The sequence below is a fragment of the Podarcis gaigeae genome (assembly GCF_964106915.1).
Source record: "Podarcis gaigeae genome assembly, chromosome: 18".
Classification (NCBI taxonomy): Eukaryota; Metazoa; Chordata; class Lepidosauria; order Squamata; family Lacertidae; genus Podarcis; species Podarcis gaigeae.
The window spans coordinates 11,077,616-11,099,449 of NC_139696.1; the positions used below are offsets into that span (position 1 = coordinate 11,077,616).

The window sequence follows — 21,834 nt, forward strand, 5'->3', positions numbered from 1 at the left end:
CTTTTACATAATGCCCTCCCCTCAAAAAAATAAAATTTAAAAAATTGCATCACACTCTTGTGGTCCGCTGCTGACAGATTTTCTTTATTAGAGAATTTGTGGGGCAGTGGTGGTATCCACAGTTTAAAACCTGACAGCGGTCAAAATAATGATAATAATTAATAAACGAGAGCGTCCTGCCTGGGCTGGGGGCGGGACATGTCCTGGGGAAGGCCAGACCAGTGGGGGGTGGGGTGGGGACCCAAGAATGCCGCCATAAGGCTGGTGCCAGAAAGGCTCTGGGATGGGGGCGAAGGAGTCATGGGGGAAATTCAGAAGGGGGGATTCAAAAGGGGGCCTCTGCCCCTTCGTTTGGCCTCCGGAGGGGGGGATTTGGGGGGAAACACCCACCCGTCCTCATCTCCACTCTCTTCTCCCCCCACCCGTCCTCATCTCCACTCTCTTCTCCCCCCTCAACCCACTGCATGCCCCCCAAAAGTGTGCTGAGTTTCCATGGTGCTCGCTTTGTGGGTCGGAATCAGTACAGCTAGAGCTCCCACGGTTCCCTGCACAGCCCTAAACCGTCCCCACGGTTCCTCGTGGCCGGACCAAAGCAAAGAGACAACCCACCTGCCCCTGTCTCGCTGCGGAGGTCCTGTTTCCATATCAACCCCTGCGCAGAAATGTACTGGCTCCCCCTCTTCTGCACCGGACCCTAAAAGACCCCCCCAACACACTTGGCTGCACAAGCTGTGCCCGCCACACGCCTCCCGACAGAAACAAGGAACTGCCAAAAGGGGCACTCAAAAAAGGATTGATCAGAACTTCCAGTGAAATCCAAGTCCCGTCCCCCCCACCGCAAAAAGATACCCACAAGTCCAGGTCCCTTTGAGATCCTGCGAATTCCAGTCTCTGCAGTGAGAGAGATGGCGCCGAACCTCCCCACCACCACCACCCTGCCCCACAGATCTCTCCGCCGGCCCCACTGCAAAGGGGTCTGTTGCATCTTGCAACTAAGAGGAGGGTGGGCGGAGCCTCTGGGGAGGGGAGGGGCTAAGCCCCGCCCCCCACCCCAGCTGCCACCCTACAGTCCAGAGCTTCGTGTGCGTCTGTCGAGGAGAGCCGGAGTGGGGGTGGGATGGGGGTGCCGTGGTGGGGAGAAGGGATGGAGGAAAGAGGGGCTGGTTTCCGCTTGGGCTCCTCGCCGTCCCTGCCAGCAGATGGCGCTAGTTCCTGGCTGCGATGACAACCGACAAGGCCACGCCCCCCAGCGCCACGGCTGTTGCGCCAAAGAGCCACTTCCACGGAATTGACTGGGAAAGAGAGATGGTACTGTCGTTACAATTACTGTTATTGCATTACAATTATCGTATTAATACTGATCGTTATTACTGCTATTACTATTATTATTATTATACAGTCCTACCTCGGCTTACAGACGCTTCGGGTTGTGCGTTTTCGAGTTGTGCACTGTGCCAAACCCGGAAGTACTGGAACAGGTTACTTCCAGGTTTCGGAGCTCGCGCATGCGAGAAGCACTAAATCGCGCTTTGCACATGCGCAGAAGCGCCGAATCGCAACCTGCGCATGCGCAGACGTGGCGCTGTGGGTTGCGAACACTGCGGGTTGCGAACGCGCCTCCCGCACAGATCACGTTCGCAACCCGCACGTCCACTGTACTATTATTGTATTAATACTAATCGTTATTACTGCTATTATTATATTCTATTTCTTATATAAATATTTCAGTCAACGACTAGTAGAGAAGAAATAAGAAAAGCATACTATTCAACATGAAGTTAAAAGCAATGTTAAAAATGAGAAATGTCAAAGAATTATGTTAAAATGGTAAAAAACAACAACACAGCAACACTAAGGTAAGGTGTTAGCAATTCTAAAATGAAGACCAGACCCAACCCCTTGCATTGCTGGAGTGTCACGCAGCTAAAGCATCTCTGGCAGACGGCCATCCCAGCTCTGCTTAAAAACCTCCAAGGAAGGAGACTTCGCAAGTTCCAGAGGGAGACTGTTCCGCTCTTGAACAGCTCTTGCCAACAGTTTTCTCCTGACCAGAGGAGGAATGACCGCTGGGAGGAGCGAAGAGAGAAGGAGCTCCCTGCTGCATCTACAGCTGCACAGCTGGGCGCCTTCCTCTGCCCTGCCTGTGAGAAAACATGTCTCTCCCACCTGGGTCTCTGCGGCCGCAGCATAATTATTATTATTATTATTATTACTATTATTAATTTATACCCTGCCCATCTGGCTGGGTTTCTCCAGCCACTCTGGGCTGCTTCCAATGGAATATTAACATACAATAACCTATTAAACATTAAAAGCTTCCCTAAACAGGGCCGCCTTCAGATGTCTTCTAAAAGTCTGGTAGTTGTTTTTCTCTTTGACATCTGCTGGGAGGGCGTTCCACAGAGCGGGTGCCACCACCGAGAAGGCCCTCTGCCTGGTTCCCTGTAACTTGGCTTCTCGCAGCGAGGGAACTGCCAGAAGGCCCTCGGAGCTGGACCTCAACCGTCCAGCGGCTTGACCTCCCTCACCCCCAAAGGCGCACCTCTCCGTTGTCTCCCGAGACAGACGGATGCCGGCCTGCACGTGCACACAGATTCCTGCATTTGCGGGGGGTTGGACTAGATGACCCATGGGAGCCCTCCCGGCTCAGTGGTCGTGTGACCTACCCGCGATGACTTGTCTTTGCACTTGGCGGTGGGTCCGCTGGGGTTGCCCAGCATCTTGCGGTACATCTCTGTCTCCACGCACTTCTGGTCAGCGTGCTTCTTCGCCAGCTTTGAGAGCTCCGTGTGGATGGTCTGGTGGGGGGCGCAGGGAAAGAAGGAAGACGTATTTTTGAGGAAGCAGGAGAGGGAGCCTTCCTGGGTCAGACCAAAAGGGTACGTAGACGAGCCTCTCTGGGTTTATATGTTGTTTCAAGGGATAGACTGTTGTGGAATGTGGAGGCTCCATTCAGATGCCTTGGCCAATGTTTGGCTTATAGAAAAACTATACCACACTCGATTTTTTTTTAAAAAAAGTTGAGCGGTTCAATTAAGTGTTTTTGAAAAAAAAAAATGACTAAAATACATAGACCAATCTACACCAAAAAAAAAAAATTGAAGAATATCAATAAGACATTGAAAACTAATTTTAAAAAGTAATGTAATTTGTATACCACCCTTCATCCATAGATGACAGGGCAATTCACAGCATAAAAACACCAGATAAAAACACAAAATGCATAATAAAAATAAGAACGGGGGGGGGGGGGGAACCCATTAACTCCCCTCTCACAAACATTTAAAAGGGTATAGGATGTCACTCAGCCCAAGGCCTGGTTGAAGAGGAAAGTTTTACTAGCCATGGATATATTTGGGTCTCCAGTTTTGTTTTTTTGGACTACAAGTCCCATCATCCATAGCTACCAGGACCAGTGCTCTGGGATGATGGGCAATGTAGTCCAAAAACAGCTGGAAACCGTGCAAGAAATTATAAGAACATGACAGAACGTAATAAGAGCATCGCAAATGCTGGATTCTGCTGGAGATTGCTGGACTCAGACTCTTGCAGGACAGGTGAGTCCTAAAACTTGGGTTACACCTGTTGCATCTATTATATATAAGGACTCAGCTGCCACCTGCCCTTTGCTAGAGCAACCTCAGAGTTTCCTCACCTGAGCCTAAACCCCGGTTGGGCTTTGCCACGCTTCCTGGGGGAACCTGTGGCCCTCAACCCCACCGTACCTGGCTCTCGGCTTAATTTAATGCAGGGCAACAGAGTGTTTGCAATGACCTAACGTGCTGGTGGACTCTCTCCCTTGCTGGTCAGGGATCTGGGCAACCAGCTTCAGGCGCCGGGTTGGACTGGATGCCCTCAAAGGGTACCAGGATTCTATCAGCCATCTAAGCCAGAAGAAAGCCACATCTGGGGGCAGCGGCGACATACGCCTCTGGCTACCAGCCGTTGACACGGACAGATCTCACTCCTCTGTGACTGTAAAAGTGGACCTATAGAATCGTTATATCATATAATCTTCTGTTGCCCATTACATTCAGCTTCACGGTCCAAGTTTCTGGCCCCATATTTATCGAGAATTGCTGACAGACCTCAGGAAGCCCAAATAATATACTTATTAAACGACGAAGACACAAGTAGATCCCTTGCAGTCGCTAGATACCTGATTAATGTCTTATTTCAAAAGAGGAGAAATGGATCACTGTATGACTCTGACAGCTTAGCTAAACTTAAGAACCATCAATAAGTGCCAGAACTAAGACGCATATCCCCCAAAATCTGAGGGATTTGAATTGCGGTTTACATAGAGGGAGCTTATTGTGTATAGTGTTTACTTAATTGAAGTAAAATTGGTTTTATATGGGTGTTTTAACTTGGAACTGTTTAAATTGTATTGTTTATGGATAAATTTTGATGTATTGTTTTAGATATGGGCCAATAAATCAAACTAACTAACTAACTAACCAGCCGTTTGACAACCACCCGGTTCAAGATCCTGCAGCGGGTCAGATTCTGACCAATTTCCGCATTGCAGGGGGTTGGGCTAGATGACCCTCTGGCCCCTTCCAGACCTACGATGCTCTGGGCCTTACCTTATTCGATGGCTCCAGCTTCAAGGCGGCTTTCAAGATGGGGATGGCCTCCCTGTATTCGCCTTGCTGTGCCAGGACCTAGGAGAGCATAGACGAAACCCGTGTTTACAGTGGATCGTTTTGCAGGTTTCTAAACTCCGCCATTTTCAAGGACATAAGAAAAGCCAACTGTTTCTGGACTACAATTCCCATCATTCCTGGCCACTGGTCCTGCTGGCTATGAAAGAGTTGTAGTCCAAAAACAGCTGAAGAAAAAGGCCCCATACGCTGCAACCCTTCCATGACCAAGTGGGGGATTTGAAACCCAGGCTGCCAGGCACTCTATCCACTGCACCACACTGCCAGCATCCCGGGGGGGGGGGCATCCATGCACCTTCCGGAGGCCTGGGTTCAAATCCAACCATACCTATGCAGGTCCACCAGGTGCCCCTGGACCACTCCCTGTGTCTCGGCCACACCTAGGGCTGTTGCGAGGGTGAAACAAGGAGCCACCTGGACCCTCTACCCTTCCCCTTCCCCACCCCCTGAAAGACAACCCCTACCTTCCCCTTCCGAAAAAGGGCTTTGATGTTGTCCGGCTGCTGTTCCAGGACTTGGTTGCAGGATCGCAGGGCCGCGTCGTAGTGGTCCAACTTGAGCTGAGAGGCGGCTAAATTGTTCAGGCACTTCATCTTGACGTCCACTAACTCCTCCTCCTCCTCCTGGGTAAAGTCCACTGCGGGGGGGGGGGAAGGGGGGTTACTAGAAAGGGGGCAGGGTTGCAGCTTGGGCAGGGTTCAAAATGGCAAAACAAGGGCTCTTCCTGGGAATGGGAGACCTGTGGACCTCCAAAGAATCTGTAGAGCTGGAAGGGACCTTGAGGGTCACCCAGCTCAACCCCCTGGCAGGTGGCCCTCAAACCTCTGTGGGAAAACTTCCAAGGAAGGGGAGACCACCACCTCTCAAGGGAGCACATTCTGCCATTAAGCATCATTCCCCTGCTTCTGTCTTGCAAGGGAATGCAGACACCCCCCCCCCGCAACCTAAATCTCCCCCTCTGCCGCCCCAGCTGTAAAAGTATAAAATAAAACCCAACTCATCCAAAGTGTCTAGGAAGAGAGCAGAAGATGGAATAAGTAGTGTAGGGTCTGCTGCCCTGCTCACTTTGCGCTGTCTCTATGTCTCTCCATTCCTTATTTTTTATTATTTTTTAAATTATTATTGTTATTACTACAGTAGTACCTCTGGATGCGAACGGGATCCATTCCGGAGCCCCATTCGCATCCTGAGTAGAACGCAACCCGCGTCTGTGCGGGTTGCGATTCACCGCTTCTGCGCATGTGCGCGACGTCATTTTGAGCGTCTGCGCAAGCGGCGAAACCCGGAAGTAACCCGTTCCAATACTTCTGGGTCACCGTGGAGCACAGCCTGAAAATGCTCAACCTGAAGCATATTTAACCTGAGGTATGACTGTATTATTATTATTATGCGGCCCATCTGACTGGGTTTCTCCAGTCACTCAGGCGTCTTCCAACAAATGAAAACACAGTCAAACATCAACATTAAAAACTTCCTGATACAGGACTGCCTTCAGAGGTCTTCTAAAAGTCGTGTACAGTAGACACTCGGGTTGCAAACGTGATCTGTGTGGGATGCACGTCCACAACCCGCAGCGGCGCTTCTGCGCACGCGTGGGTTGCGAATCAGCACTTCTGCGCATGTGCAAAGTGTGATTTAGCGCTTCTGCGCATGTGCGCCCGCCATGACATCTGATGGGAGGGCGCTCCACAGGCCCTTGGAGCTGGATCTCTGTGTCTGGGCTGAATGATGCTCGCCGACTGCACCCTGCCTCCACGCAAGTCCAGGACTGTGATGAGTCACTACAAATCCTGCCATGACTGCCTTGCGTTTTTATGTGTACAGGGAGATATCTTTTATCAGATTGTTGTTGCTTTTGATACTGAACTTTCAGGGTACAAGGCAGCTCAAGAAGTTAATGAACTCTTTTGAAAACTGGGGCTCAAAGCTGCTCGTCCTCCTATATTTAGCAAGAGTGCCTGTTAGCCCCACCCCACCCCCATCCACCATGGAGGACCAGGCACCTTTTGAACTGGAGCCGATAATCTTCAGCGCAATGTCGTACGAGTTGATAGCCAGAACGTAGTCTGCCCGCTGGTAGTGGAAGTTGCCACGCTCCCTCTTCCGGTTCGCCAGCTCAATCTTCTCCTTCCCACTTAGGAGTTCCAGGTCGGGGGCATCCTGGGCCGCTAGCAGCTCCACTTCAAGTTCCAGAGAGGAGTCAGGGGGGATGTCCGGACTCCTGGTTGGAAAGGCCAAGGAAAAAATACCCCATTCATAAAAAGCATGGGCATTGCCCTACGGGATCAGAGCCAAAGTCCCACCAGCCCAGGACCCTGACTCCGACAGAGGACAGCAAGACTGCAGGTGAGGCACCCCAAAGATCCTGAAGGAGCATCTCCACCCCCATCGTCCAGCCCAGACACTGAGGTCCAGCTATGAGGGCCTTCTGGTAGTGAAAAGTGAGGCTACAGAGAATTGGTCAGAGGGCCTTCTCGGTGGTGGTGCCCGCCCTGCGGAATGCCCTCCCTGCAGATGTCAAGGAGATAAACAGCTTTCTGACTTTTAGAAGACATTTGAAGGCAGCCCGGTATTGGGACGTTTTTAATGTTTGGTGTTTTATTATGTTTCTGTATATGCTAGAAGCTACCCGGAGTGGCTGGGGCAACCCATTCAGATGGGAGGACTACAAATAATAAAATTAATATTCTTATCCGGTTTACACAGGACACTCATGACACTTGAATCCTGCAGGGTCATCCTAGGAAGGGGAGGAATGGGAGATTCTGGACAAGCAAAAGGATTTCTTTAGGTTTCAGCGGATCCTCTTTCCTCGGGGACTGAATCTGCCGTCAGCCCTCTGGGGGAAGGGATCCCTCGCCCCCCCTCACCTACCTCCCTTGCCGGCCGAAGCAGTACTTTGCGTCTGAGATGATGAGCGCTGTCTCTCCCATCTCCATTAGCTGTACACAGAGGTCCAGGGCCTGCAAAGGGAGAAAATGACTCCAGCAACTGTTGGGACGGAAGGAGACCCCTCCCAGAGCAGAAGTAAGATTCTTGGCAGCTGGTACTCTGAGGGAGAACACAGCCGTTTCAGCTAGCAGGAAAAGCTGGATCATCTAGTCCAATATCTGGTTCTCACTGTGGCCAAGAGGATAGAGCAATTCAAAGTGTTGGTGTTGACCTTTAAAGCCCTAAATGGCCTCGGCCCAGTATACCTGAAGGAGCATCTCCACCCCCATCGTCCAGCCCGGACACTGAGGTCCAACGCCAAGGGTCTTCTGGTGGTTCCCTCATTGCGAGAAGCAAAGCTACAGGGAACCAGGCAGAGGGCCTTCTTGGTGGTGGCGCCCACCCTGTGGAACGCCCTCCCGCCAGATAAAGAGATAAACAACTACCTGACATTCAGAAGACATCTTAAGGCAGCCCTGTTCAGGGAAGTTTTTAATGTGTGACACATTAGTGTATTTTTGGTCTTTGTGGAAGCCGCCCAGAGTGGCTGGGGAAACCCAGCCAGATGGGCGGGGTACAAATAATAAATTATTATTATTATTATAAGGCAGCCTGAGGACAGGATCGGAGGGTGATAGCCCTCTTTACCTGCGGCTCCCCAGAATCTGTCACCCGGAGGTAGGGGCTCCATTCAGCTGTCATAAGAAGAGTTGTGAGAACATCTTAGAGCTGCAAAAACACAGGATGGGGCACACCTGGCTTGTCAGTAAGTTGTACATGTGTAAAAGATCAATAAATAATAATAATAATAATAATAATAATAATAATAATAATTTTTTATTTATACCCCGCCCTTCCCAGTTCAAAAAACCAGGCTCAGGGCGGCTAACAACAAATTTAAAACACTTAATTGATGCAACAAAAAACAGCATAAAATACAGTATAAAACGTGAATAACAATAAATTTGGAATTCAAAAATCAATTTAGGGGGGAAATCCATCCAATAAACATTAGATCATCACCAGGGCTAGCTGGATAAATTAGTCCTATTTGGGCCAGTGGGGAGACCAGGGGAGAATTAGCTGTGGGATCCCAGAGTGTGTGATCTTCATAAAAGGGGAGGGGGAGGGAAGGAAGGGGAATAAAAGATCAGGCTAAATTCAAATTGAAACCCCGGCAGAATAGCTCTGTCTTACAGGCCCTGTGGAAGAAGTTAAATCCTGCAGGGCCCTGGTCTCCTGGGACAGAGCATTCCACCAGGTCGGAGCCACCACTGAGAAGGCCCTGGCCCTGGTGGGGGATAATCTGACTTCCTTAGGGCCCGGGATCTCTAAACAATGGTTATTCATGGTCCTTAAGGTCCTCTGCGGGGCAGACCAGGAGAGGCGGTCCCGTAAATACAAGGGTTAGGACCCTAAGTAGACCCCTAGCGTAACGTGAGTCAACCATGTGTTGCAGCACCAAAAAAAATCTAATGTTATTCTAGGCTGCATCCACAGAAGTCCAGGGTCAAGGTCAAGGGAAGGCACAATCCAGGTCTGTTCTGCCTTGGTCAGACCCCACCTGGAACACCGTGTCCAGTTCTGGGAGCCACAATTTAAGGAGGATATTGAGATGCCTGAATATGTGCAGAGGGCGGCGAATGAGACGACCAAGGGTCTGGAGACCAAGCCTGATGAGGAATGGTTGAGGGAGCTGGGTATGTTTAGCCTGGAGAAGAGGAGATAGGAGAGCCATCTTCCAACATCTCAAGGGCTGTCCCATGGAACAGGGAGCAAGCTTGTTTTCTCCTGCTCTGGAACCAAACTGGATCAAGCTGAGACCAACCAGGTGCAGTTCCCTCACAACTGGTATTGTGCTGGTCCCGGGGGGTTACCGTGAGGCGTTGTCAAAGTCCGGTCCTGAGCCGAGGGTCTGGACAGTGTCCACCAAGGGGGAAGCTGGGTTCGAAGCAAAAGCCGGGCGTGGTCGGGAACATCTGAGGCCAGGGGCGGTCCCGGCCCCACAGGTGACCCACCTCTCCTGGCCTTAAGGCGAGCACTCCTCCTGAGAGAACCCAGTTCCCTCCGCCTCTCTGCCCTGAGCCTCTGCAGCTCAGGAGAGGCTGGAGGGTTACTGGACCCAGGGGGAGGCTCACCTTCCCCTGACAGGGCTGGGAGAGGAGCACCTGTAGGCAATGGGTCCTCAATCACCTCCAGAGCCAGAGTGGATTCATCTGGTGTCTGCTCCTGAAGATCCGGCACAGGTGAGGGCCCTTCAGGTTCAAGCCCCTGCCCCAGCTCAGCTGGCCCTGGAGGCGGGGACTCCTGTGCAGGCTGGGATTCCTCCGGTTCAGCCTTTGAATCAGATTCCCAGGCCACCACAGGTATTCAGAAGCTGGTTCCCTCAAAACTGGTATTCACAACCCAAAAGAGAGTTTTACGCACCTGGATGACATCGCAGTCCCCCAGCGTGAAGGTGAGGCTGGGGTTCTCCTCGACCACCGTGCCGCCCTGCAGCATGGTCTTAAGGCGAACGGTGACATCCTGGCTCTTAACCGGCCGGGTCTCCGGTCCCTGACCTGCAACGATGACTTTCTTTTTCAGCAAACCGCTCCCTGCGGGGAGGAACCGAGAGACACATGAAGGAGAGCAGAAAGAAGTTTGTATACACTTTAATTAATTGGGATGATATTTGGTGTTCCTCATTGGGTCAGCAACAAGGCATTGGGTTTATGAATGAGGGGAGATGGCAATTGATGGGACCTTCTGTGTATATTTTTTGCAGATGTATAACTGAATGTGAAACAGATAAGATACCAGAAATGTGTATTTTTTATCAGAGAAGCAAGTTTTGCTCTTCCTGATTTTTTTCAACAACTTTATGGAAGATTTTTAACATAAAAGGTAAAGGGTAAAGGGACCCCTGACCATTAAGTCCAGTTGTGGCCGACTCTGGGTTGCGGCCCTCATCTCGCTTTACTGGCCGAGGGAGCAGGCGTACAGCTTCCGGGTCATGTGGCCAGCAGGACTAAGCTGCTTATGGCGAACCAGAGCAGCGCACGGAAACCCCATTTACCTTCCCACCGGAGTGGTACCTATTTATCTACTTGCACTTTGATGTGCTTTCGAACTGCTAGGTGGGCAGGAGCAGGGACTGAGCAACAGGAGCTCACCCCGTCGCGGGGATTCGAACCACTGACCTTCTGATCGGCAAGCCCTAGGCTCTGTGGTTTAACCCACAGCGCCACCCGTGCCAAACTCATCTATAATAAAAATCAATATATTAAGAGAGAAGCATAATAAAGAAAAAGAAAATATAAAATAAAATACTCATGATCCTTACAAAAGCGAGGAAAAAGAGCAGAGAAAAAGTAACTAAAAAGACCCTTTATCAGACATCTGTCATATATTGTGACATATATAAAGGCAGAGAGGGGTTTTTTTTTGAGTTGTTCCTATTTTTATTTTTCTTATGTATTTTGTGTTTTATCTTGTGAACCATCCTGACACCTGCATCCTTTGCAATGAATTTTGACATGGTGGGAAGGAGACAACGAGGAAAAAGTAGAAGTGAAGGCAGAAGTGGGAAAATCACAGAATCATAGAATTTCTCCAGAAGGGAGAAACAGAGGTGGGCCTGAGGAGAAGCCAATCCCAGCTGCACCGGCAGAACCTCTGCCTGCCACAGCTTTTGCTGAAGGCGCCGTCCAAAGGCAAGGTGCCCTCACCTAACACATCCACCCACTCGGGGGTCTCCTCTGCGTCTTCTGGAGCAGGGGGTTGCGAGGCGGCCGTCCCTCGGCCGTCGTTTCTGGGCACGTCCTCCAGCGGAGGGAGGCCGCTCAGGTCTTCGTCTCGCCCTTCCTCTTCCTCCTCGTCGTTATCCAGGACTTCGAAATCCTCCCCGCTGTCCAGCGTGGAGGTGTTGGATTTCGCCAGCTCGGGAGAGGTCAGGTCCACCAGGCTGGCCCCCGCCCAGTCCGGAGAAATGTCGTCCAGACCTTCTCCCCCGGAAGCCATGGCGGCGGATCAGGGCAGCTGGAAAACGAAAAAGGGGAGGGAAGAAGAACATACGTTTAAAAAGATCGGGGAATGTTTATTGAATATATGGAGGGAAATTGTGTTTATTTGGAAACGTGGGCAGCATTAAGATAAACTCAACAGGGTAAATAAGTTTTGATGGATGTAATAATGGAATACTGAACGGTTTAGTTTATATAAAATATGCAGGTATTTATGTTGTGCAAAATGAACCATGGAAAGAGAGGAAGGGAAGTTACTGATATTTTAAGGATGGTTAAGTGAATATTAGGACCCACGTACCACCTCTCCTGGTATGCCCCACGGAGGACCTTAAGGTCCACAAATGACAACACCTTGGAGGTCCCAAGTCGCAAGGTGGTTAGATTGATCTCAGCTAGGGCCAGGGCCTTTTCAGTACTGGCTCCAACTTGGTGGAACGCTCTGTCCCAAGAGACCAGGGCCCTGCGGGATTTGACATCTTTCCGCAGGGCCTGCAAGACAGAGCTGTTCCGCCTGGCTTTCGGTTTGGACTCAGTCTGACCCTTATGTTTCCCTCCCCTTATGGCCTTGATTTATCAGTTATTTTAAAATGAGGCTGCATTTTAAATTGCATTTTAACCTGTATTTTAAATTGGGTTTTTTCCCCCTATTATGATTTTACTGTAATTTTACTGGTGTTAGCCGCCATGAGCCCGGCTCTGGCCGGGGAGGGCGGGGTATAAATAAAATAAATTTTATTATTATTATTTATTATTAAAATGTAAAACAGAAATTTTATAAAAATTATTTCTAAAAAATAAAATAAAATGGGGAGAGGGAATCAAGGGAAGGGAATGGTGTGAAACCCCTATGAAGAAAGGTTGGGGCGCTTGGGTCTCTTATTTTTTCGGGTACGGCATTAACTTATTTATTTATTTACTTACTTACTTAATTTGTATGCCACCCTATACCCGCAGGTCTCAGCCCACCTTTCTCCCTGTATCCCTCCAAGGATCACAGAATCACAGAAACTGAAGAGCTGGAAGGGGGTCCCCGAGGGTCATCCAGTCCAACCCCCTTCAATGCAGGAATCTCAGCTCAAGCGTCCTGGACAGATGGCCACCAACTTCCACTTGAAAACCTCCAAGGAAGGAGAGTCCACCACATCTTCATGTCAAACAGTTCTTACCCCCAGAAAGTTCCTTCTGATATTTAGTCGGAATCTCCTTTCTTGCAGCTTGAAGACACGGGTTCGAGTCCTGCCCTCCCAACACGGGAGAAAACAAGCTTGTTCCCTCTTCCGTGTGACAGCCCTTGAGATACTGGAAGATGGCCATTCCCTGCATTGCGGGGGGTTGGATTAGATGACCTTTGGGGGACCTTTCCGTGGTTTTATCCCCTCTCAGTCTCTTTTTTTTCCAGGCCAAACACCCCATTCCTAATAAGGTTCTGTTTCCATCTCAGCCACCCTCCTCCTCTGTGCAAGGAGCTCAATGTGGCATACTTGGCGATCCCAATTCTTAATTTTAAGATCCAACAACAACCTTGCAAGGTAGGTCTGGTGGAAAGAGGAGACCGGCCCCCAAGCTCACACTTCATGTCTCTGCAACGATTCGAACCCTGCACTCTCTAGCAGGTTCTAGCCCACATCAAAAGGCAGCCATGATAACTGGGGACTTCCTAGCTTACAATTCAGCTCCTATTTTGACAAGACCACCTCCCAGCTGTTAGGAGGAGACGGTGCGAATCTCCCCTTTGTCTTTAACAGAACCCCAAGCATGCGTATTGGAGAAATCGCCAGGCCGCCCCCCCCCCCCCGAGGTTTGGGGGTGGGGAAATGACCGTATGGACAGATCAAGACATCTCCAGGGTCTTAGCCACCCTGTGACCCAGTGAGATTGCAGACGCTGATAACTTTTTTAAAAAACCCATAGAGATTTTGATCCTATCCCTTCCTGCCCGAAAGTTCAAGAGGTGGGTGGGCAGGGGGGAAGGAGGGAGGGAAGCAAGAATAATAGAATCTGTACAGTTGGAAGGGAACCCAAGGGTCATCTAGTCCAACCCCAGGCGATGCAGGTAGATTTCCCCCAGTGTGGGGCTTAAACTCACCTGAGATTAAGAATCTCGTGCTCTGCTGACTGAGCTACCCAGAGACCCCCTATTTTTTTCTATGTAGTGAACCGTCCTGAGAGCTACAGATTGAAGGGCAGTATGCAAATGTAATGTTTGTTTTTATTTATTTACTTTATTTGTATTTATTTATTTACTTACTTACTTACTAAATCTGCATGCCGTCTTATACCCGTGGGTCTTAGGGTGGCTCACAACATAAAATCACAACATAAAACACAAAATAAATAAATAAATAAATAAATAAATATTATTTATACCCAGCCCATCTGGCTGGGTTTCTCCAGCCACTCTGGGCAGCTTCCAACAGAAATATTAAAATACAATAACCTATTAAACATTAAAAGCTTCCCTAAACAGGGCTGACTTCAGATGTCTTCTAAAAGTCTGGTAGTTGTTCTCTTTGACATCTGGTGGGAGGGCGTTCCACAGGGTGGGTGCCACCACCGAGAAGGCCCTCTGTCTGCTTCCCTGTAACTTGGCTTCTCGCAGTGAGGGAACCGCCAGAAGGCCCTCGGAGCTGGACCTCAGTGTCTGGGCAGAACGATGGGGGTGGAGACGCTCCTTCAGGTATACTGGACCGAGGCCGTTTATGTTACAAAAACAAGAAAAAACCAATAATCCCTGCACTCCCATCCTCATTCCCATAACACATCATCAGAATCATCAGAATTTTCATTCTTGCGCCGATCCCTGCGAGGTAGGCTAGGCCACAAGAGAGAAACCCACCAGGGCGAAGGTCCCCTAAGCCAGTTTGGGGACCAAGCTGAGGGTTTGCAGGCAGACAGCTGCCAATTTTTTACTGCGGGTTCATTACAGAACTGCAGGGCTGGAAGGGACCCCAAGGGTCATGCATCCCAACCCCCAGCAATGCAGGGATCAATCACAGCCAATACGGCACCTGCCTCACTGCAGGGTCAGAAAACATTACCTTAAGAATAAACAGAATGGGTCGTTCCCAGCTGAGCTTTTCAGGAGCAGGCGCCTTGGAAATTAATGGACCTGCGCTAGCAATGCCCATGGATCTCAATAATGGATCTGCTCAGGATATGACCTACATTGGAAATGTCCTTTTTTAAAACAATGATCATGAGCTGTATTCAATGTTAGTCATAGCAATCGGCATAAACCCATTGAAGTCGCTGGGTATGACTAACCAAGTCCAATAGGTTTGAATAGCTCCCTTAGCTGGAGAAATATATTATATAATATAGCGCTATATTCACTTTTCTATGATTTCCTCTGTGTGTGTGTGTGAGAGAGAGAGAATTTGGAAATTGTTTCCTACAGAAAAATAATAATATTAATACTAACACTGGGAAGTGTAGCGGATAGAGTGCCTATTTTGTAGGGCTGTTGTGTTGATGAAATGAGGAGCAGGGGGACCACATACAATACCTTGGGGTCCTCAGAGAAATAAACAAACAAACAAATAAATCAATAACAAATCAATCCCACTTTCCCATAACAACAACAATAAATAATAATAAGTAAATTTGCTTATTCATAGACTTTGCTGCTGGAGGAAGCTTTTCATGGACAAAACTCCCCAAACCTTCAGAAATTCACATGCCTTCCTAATAATGATAATAACAGGAATAATTTCATTATTTGTACCCCGCCGATTTGACTAGGCTGCCCCGGGCACTCTGGGTGGCTTCCAACATACGTAAAAACATAATAAAACAAATCTAGATGTCTTCTAAATCTAAGTAATGATGAGTTTGTTCATCGGTTCTGTTCCTAGAGGAGCCTATTTTGGGGGCCAAGTCTCCCTGAACCTTCAGAAATTCACATGCCTTCTACACTCACAAGCACCCATCCTCTCCCCAGCACAGACCCCGGGGCGCCCCAGGCTGACCCCTTTCTCAGGCTCCACCAGGACAGGGAAGGGAACAAGCAACTCACGGTCAGCAAATTCGCAGCACAAACAACAGGAAGCAGCCAGTGTCTGCGCAACATGTCATTAACCTGTGGAACTCCCCGAGGGAAGGGCTTGGTTGCGAAATGCCTGCGTCACATGCAAAAGGCTGCTCATTCGATCCCTAATGGGATGCCCAGGTACATCTGGGAATGTGCCCTGCCAGAAGCCCTGGAGGGCCACTGCCAGTCAGTGCAGGCAGTACTGAGCTCCAGGGACACAGTGTTAAGCCAGCTAAAAGGTTTTTAAGAAGATAAAGCCTCCCAGCTTTGAGCAAGTCTGCCTGCAATTTTGCCTTTTGCAGAAGGGATGCTCACGGCTCAAGAGATGGGACGGAACAATATCAGAGTACTATTATGCACAAGACCCTTAATTTTAGGGTTATGGGTTCGAGACATTGCAGGGAGTTGGACTAGATGGCCCTAGCGATCGCTTCCAACTCTATGATTCTGTGTGCATGCAAGGGGAAAAGCAGGAAGCCAGGGCGGGTTCGAATCTCGCCTCTGCTGAACTCCCTAAGCAGATATCCTTATCCAAGACGCCCTCTGTTTCTTTCTGAGCCAAACCCCTGGCACCCTTCCCTGGGCCCCACCTGCTGCAACACTTTGAAGGGTTGTTGTAATTCATTGGTGCTCTGATCTGACCATTCTGGCAAATATAATAAATAAATAATAATAATAATAAAATAATAATAATATGACCTACCTGGTAGCCAGATTCTGCACCCAGATGTAGGCACAGATCATCCTCTAGAATAAAATAGCTTACTAGGGAAATGCTGAAGTCACTGTTTGGGGCACCTCAGGGTCAATTTTTATGGTAGCCCAAATCTCAGCTGTACCTGTGCATGTATATATCTCAATTTTAACTCATGAGCTATTGCTGCAATCTGCTCTGATTGTATATTTTCTCTTTATGAACGCTGTTTTTATTATGTTATGCGAGCTGGTCTTTGACCGTCATAAATTATCTAATAATAATAATAATAACCACCATTCCATTTTAGCATGCCATCTCAGGATTATAATTAAAATTAAAGCGTTCTGATACAGGCAGGCACAAAAGGACAGCAAAGCTCAGACCCAGCAGCCTGATCCAAAAGCCAGGTTCTGCCCCAACACATCCAAGCAGGCTGGCAGGCAGGCAGGCAAAGACGGCTGCAACCCAGGACATATTTTCGTGCCTCACCTCAACCCATACGCAGAGAGGTGGCAAGGGCTGGTGAGGCCGGGATAAATGAAATTAGTAATAATAATAAAAATAATAATAATGTGTATTTCTAGACCACAAAAGTGAGTCAAGGGTGCACACCCACACCCAACGCACAAGATCTTGAGGACTAGGAAGCAACACGGGGGAAACGGAGAGAAGATTTGTGTTGGATTTCAAAGCAGGGCTACGTGATGTGGCCTAGCCTCTGAAACACCACCCACCCCACATGGGCCCAGGCTCCCCCTGGCTGGGCTCCAAGGTTTAGGCCTTAATCCCCAGGCGCTCCCTCCAATCCCTCCCCGCCCCCCCCTGCCTAAAACTTGGCAGCCAGACAGAGGAGCAAATGGCAAATCCGGGGTCCTGGGCTTACCGCTATGGGCTTCCCAAGAGCTGCGTGGAGTTCGAGCCCTCGAGTCCCGGATTCGAAAGGCGCCACATGCACGACCTGCAAAACAAGATAAAATTTTAGGGGGGCGGGGGAGAGAGAGGGGAAGGCAGCTAATGCAGAAAGGATTGCAAACACACAAACACCCCCGCCCAGGTTGCAAAGTCCAGGCAACTGCCCTTCCTGGACCACCAGCACCCCCTTTCCCCATTGCATGGGTGCAATCACTGCCTTCCCCACTGTTAAGAACTCCCCCCACATTCCTGCCCTCCCCTCTTCTCCCCCCCCCCCAAATGTATTGCTTGCAAGGCACTCACCTGGTCCAGAAATGATTCCTCTCCCACCAACCCCCACCTCAATTCCCCCACCACTGGCTCAGCTGACAACAGGAAGTCAACGCTACTGGCTAATGGGGCTGCCAGTCAAAGCCTGCCCCCTCCCTCTTAAAGGGAAAGGGAGGAAAAATATTTCCCAGGCAGATCTGATTTATTTTGCTGCCTAAAATTCGTAAACAGCCTGACTGTAAAATTTTATTGTATTATTGCATTATTTCATTTTTGGAAAAATGAAATTATTTTTTTAAATAATTTTAGAAGTTGTGTGTCCTTGTTTCTCAGTTTGGTCCTTTTCCATGTTTTTGTGCAGGGCTTGCTCCCTAGCAAAAGGGTGTCCAGAACCCAACCTCGCAGGGTCGTTGTTAGGGAGGAAACAGGGAGGGAGAGACGTCTGCATGCCTCCTTGGGCTGCTTCTGAAGAGAGGGCAGACTATTGAAGTGTGATAATAAAATGAGGAATAGGATGCAAAGGGCAAAAATAAATAAATTTAAGGACTCTGGGTACAGATTAATAGCAAAATAAAGGCATTGGCCTTCGTTTCAAATTACACTGCTATAGCCACCTATAGCAGTCCAGCAAGCCCATTCAACTGAGTAATTCTGTATATGTTTCCTCAGGGTACTAGTCCTCATGACAGCAACACTTCTGAATGCTGCTTGCTGGAAGCTTTTGTGCTTGGATTCCTCTTGGAACCTGGGATAGCTCAGTTGGTAGAGCATGAGGCTCTTAATCCCAGGATTGTGGGTTCGAGCCCCACGTTGGGCAAAAAGATTCCTGCACTGCAGGGGGTTGGGCTAGATGACCCTCGTGGTCCCTTTCAACTCTACAGTTCTGTGAATCTGTGAGTCCTGCTTGTGGGCTTCCCATTGGCTGGCCGCTGTGAGAACAGGATCCTGGACTAATAGGCTACATGGGCTCTTCTGACGGGTAATGTGGTGTAGTGATTAGAGCACTAGGAGGCCAGGGTTGAACCCCCCACTTGGCCATGAAGGTCATTGTGTGACCCGGGGCCAGTCATTGCCTCTCAGCCCAAGGTACCTCATAGGGACATTGTGAGGATAATAAATAAGTCCTATTGCATCCAATAGAACTTACTCCCAGGTAAGGATCACAGTCATAATTCAGCTTGCTCCTGTGTAACCAGCAGCTGGCCAATAGGCACAGGGTCCAAACCCTGGGGGGCCCCAGGACATATTAAGAATAAGATCTGGCCCAACATTTAGCTATTAAAATAGGGCACTATTCATTGTTCTTCTGTCCCTGTTAAATGTGTTATATACAGCCTAGCAACGCATAAAAAGGTAGAGGTAAAGGGACCCCTGACCATTTGGTCCAGTCATGGCCGACTCTGGGGTTGCGGCGCTCATCTTGCTTTATTGGCCGAGGGAGCCGGCGTGCAGCTTCCGGGTCATGTGGCCAGCATGACTAAGCCGCTTCTGGCGAACAAGAGCAGTGCATGGAAACACAGTTTACTTTCCCGCCAGAATGGTACCTATTTATCTATAGTGGACGCTCGGGTCGCGAATGTGATCCGTGCCGGAAGCACATTTGCAACCCGTAGCATTCACAACCTGCAGAGCTGCATATGCGCACGCGCAGGTCGCTATTCGATGCTTCTGCGCATGCGCAAAGCGTGATTTAGTGCTTCTGCGCATGTGCCAAAACCCGGAAGTAACCAGTTCCGGTACTTCTGGGTTTGATGTGGTGCGCAACCTGAAGCATATGACTGTACTTGCACTTTGAGGTGCTTTCGAACTGCTAGGTTGGCAGGAGCAGGGACCGAGCAACGGGAGCTCACCCCGTCACGGGGATTCGAACCGCTGACCTGATCGGCAAGTCCTAGGCTCAGTGGTTTAGACCACAGTGCCACCCGCGTCCTTAGCAACTCATAGGAATGTTTAATAATCTAATAGGAGTATTGAGGGCACCCTAAGCGTCATCTAGTCCAGCCCCTGCAATGCCATGTCTTTGCCATCACCAACGATGGGGGTCCAGAATCCAGCAACAATGAGGCTGGCCACTGTCACCTATTAGCCATGAGAGAGAGAGGGAACCTCCCTATACAGAGGAAGTCTATCTCTGACTACTGGATGTGGGATAAACAGCAGGCAGGTACTTGTCCCAGGTACAGGAGCTTCCTGAAAACATTTAACTGGCTCAAACCAGCTTATAACCGAGGAAATTCTTGTTTTAGACCCCCTCCACACTCAACAGAAGCTCCACATTCAGCTGCAGTCTACCTGCCTGCAGAGTAAACCTCAGCAGGCAACTCTCTCAACTTCCCACACCTTGTGGGAAAATGCTGGATGGGGAAGAGGATTAACTTCCAGTGTCCTTAAAAGCAGAGTGCAGACTCGCCTGGATTGCCTAACACAAGAGTCAGGTTATGCATTAACCATTCAGCCAAGTATTTGTCTCTCAGCCAAGTATTTGTCCCACGCAACCCTCCACCTTTGATTTCTCAAAAATAAAAGAGCCAAGGAGAGGGGAAATTGCAATAGCTGGCATTTAATTACATTAAGTGTGCAATAAATCAGCTTTTGCCAAGTTTCGCAGTCACAGAATGAGCTCTGATGTGGCCAAGTTTACAGATGAAACTAAATTGTTAGAGGTGCAATGCAAATGTAAAGGGATGCATGTTGGAGACAAAAAAAAAAATAAATTTTACATATATGCTCCTTGGGTCTTAACTGGCAATAATTGACCAGGAATGTAACACTGGGTTCATAGTAGTTCGCTCAAATGAAGATGTTAAACCCAGTATGTGGCAGCCATGAAAGAGGCAAATTCCATGCCAGGGATCATTAGGAAATAAATTGAGAATAAAGCTGCTGTTCTACAAATCTATGATGTAGCCACATTTGAAATGCGGTGTGCTGGACTGGTCGCCTCACCTCAAAAAGGATATTATACAGCTGGAAAAGATTCAGCGCTGTAAGATTCAGGAGAGATAAAAGAAGGGACTTCTACACACACACACACACACACACACACACACTGCAAAATTAAACTGGATTAATCTGCAAATCTAATCTTGCACATGTCTTCTGAGAAGTAACTCCCGTGGTGGTTTGGGGTGCTGTTTGTATTAGCTACTTTTATAACTTGCTTTAATCACATTTTGGGTTGGCTTCTAAGAGGACTCTGCTCAAGGCAGCGTGAAACAGGCAGTAGAATGAAAACTGCACCCCAAAAGCACATTTCAGCCTCAGGCCATGCGCCACTGCCAGGTAGGCTAAGCCAGCCTGTGCCTACCTAGTCTTATCAAGATCTACGCTCTGCATGTGCCCAGAAACCCTGGTGAGCCAACATATGCCTACCTTGCTGCCTCTGGAGTAACACCCTCTCCATGTGGCCAGAAAACCCAGGGGGGAAGGTGCGACCGACCATCTTGCTTAAGGAGAAATGAAACCTCTGCACACGCCCAGAAACCCAACTGGGAGCAGATTGTAACTAACCGGTTGTCCAGGGATGCACTCTGCACATACCCAGAAACCCTGGGGGCCAGCATATTCCCATCTTGCTGTGTAGGGAGAAACACACTCTGCACATGCTCAGAAACTCGGAGAAGGTGGTCAACCTAATTCATTTTCCATGTTGTTAATATATGTGTTGGAAGTTGCCCAAAGTGCCTGGCCCAACCCAGCCAGATGGGCAGGATGTAAATGTCAATTTTTTATTTATATTTTCTTAATAAGAGATAAACTCTGCACATGCCCAGAACCCCGGGGTTCTCCCCCTCCCTTAAATTATAATTTATCACATTTACTTCGTTATATATTGTAAATATAGTGCCTACTTTGCTGTCTGTGGAGATGCACTCTGCACATGCTCAGAAACTCGGAGAAGGGTGTCAAGCTTTACCTAATTCGTTTTCCATGTTGTTAATATATGTGTTGGAAGTTGCCCAAAGTGCCTGGCGCAACCCAACCAGACGGGCAGGGTGTAAATGTCAATTTTTTATTTCTATTTTCTTAATAAGAGATAAACTCTGCACGTGCCCAGAACCCCGGGGTTCTCCCCCTCCCTTAAATTATAATTTATTACATTTACTTCGTTATATATCGTAAATCTAGAGCCTACTTTGCTGTCTGTGGAGATGCACTCTGCACATGCTCAGGGGCACCCGCTTGGCGTCTCCTCCGCGCTCCTAGCCAGACGCTTGGGGGCGTGGCCTAGGGCGGGCAAGGGGGCGTGGCCAGAGGAGTTCCCCAATCGAGACGGAGGAAGAGCCTCGCTGGGCTAAGCGCGGAAGTAGGCCCCGCGTT

At 49.0% G+C, this 21,834-nt stretch overlaps 1 protein-coding gene across 2 annotated transcripts; it reads right to left on the bottom strand.

Annotated features, from left to right (window-relative positions):
* Positions 1-63: 63 nt before the first annotated feature.
* On the bottom strand, positions 64-21,798 carry FKBP8 (FKBP prolyl isomerase 8). Of its 2 annotated transcripts, none has more exons than XM_083720608.1 (10): positions 21,650-21,798; positions 17,216-17,290; positions 11,309-11,618; positions 10,026-10,195; positions 7,542-7,630; positions 6,671-6,888; positions 5,132-5,304; positions 4,590-4,667; positions 2,667-2,798; positions 64-1,292 (listed from the first exon to the last, which is right to left on the bottom strand). In XM_083720608.1, exons 3-10 carry the CDS (start codon positions 11,598-11,600, stop codon positions 1,206-1,208), a joined length of 1,239 nt encoding a protein of 412 aa, XP_083576734.1. In that variant the 5' UTR covers positions 11,601-11,618; positions 17,216-17,290; positions 21,650-21,798; the 3' UTR covers positions 64-1,205. The 2 variants fall into 2 exon arrangements, with proteins under 2 accessions (XP_083576734.1, XP_083576733.1); XM_083720607.1 differs by lacking the exon at positions 21,650-21,798 and adding an exon at positions 17,548-17,623.
* Between the last annotated feature and the right edge of the window lie 36 nt (positions 21,799-21,834).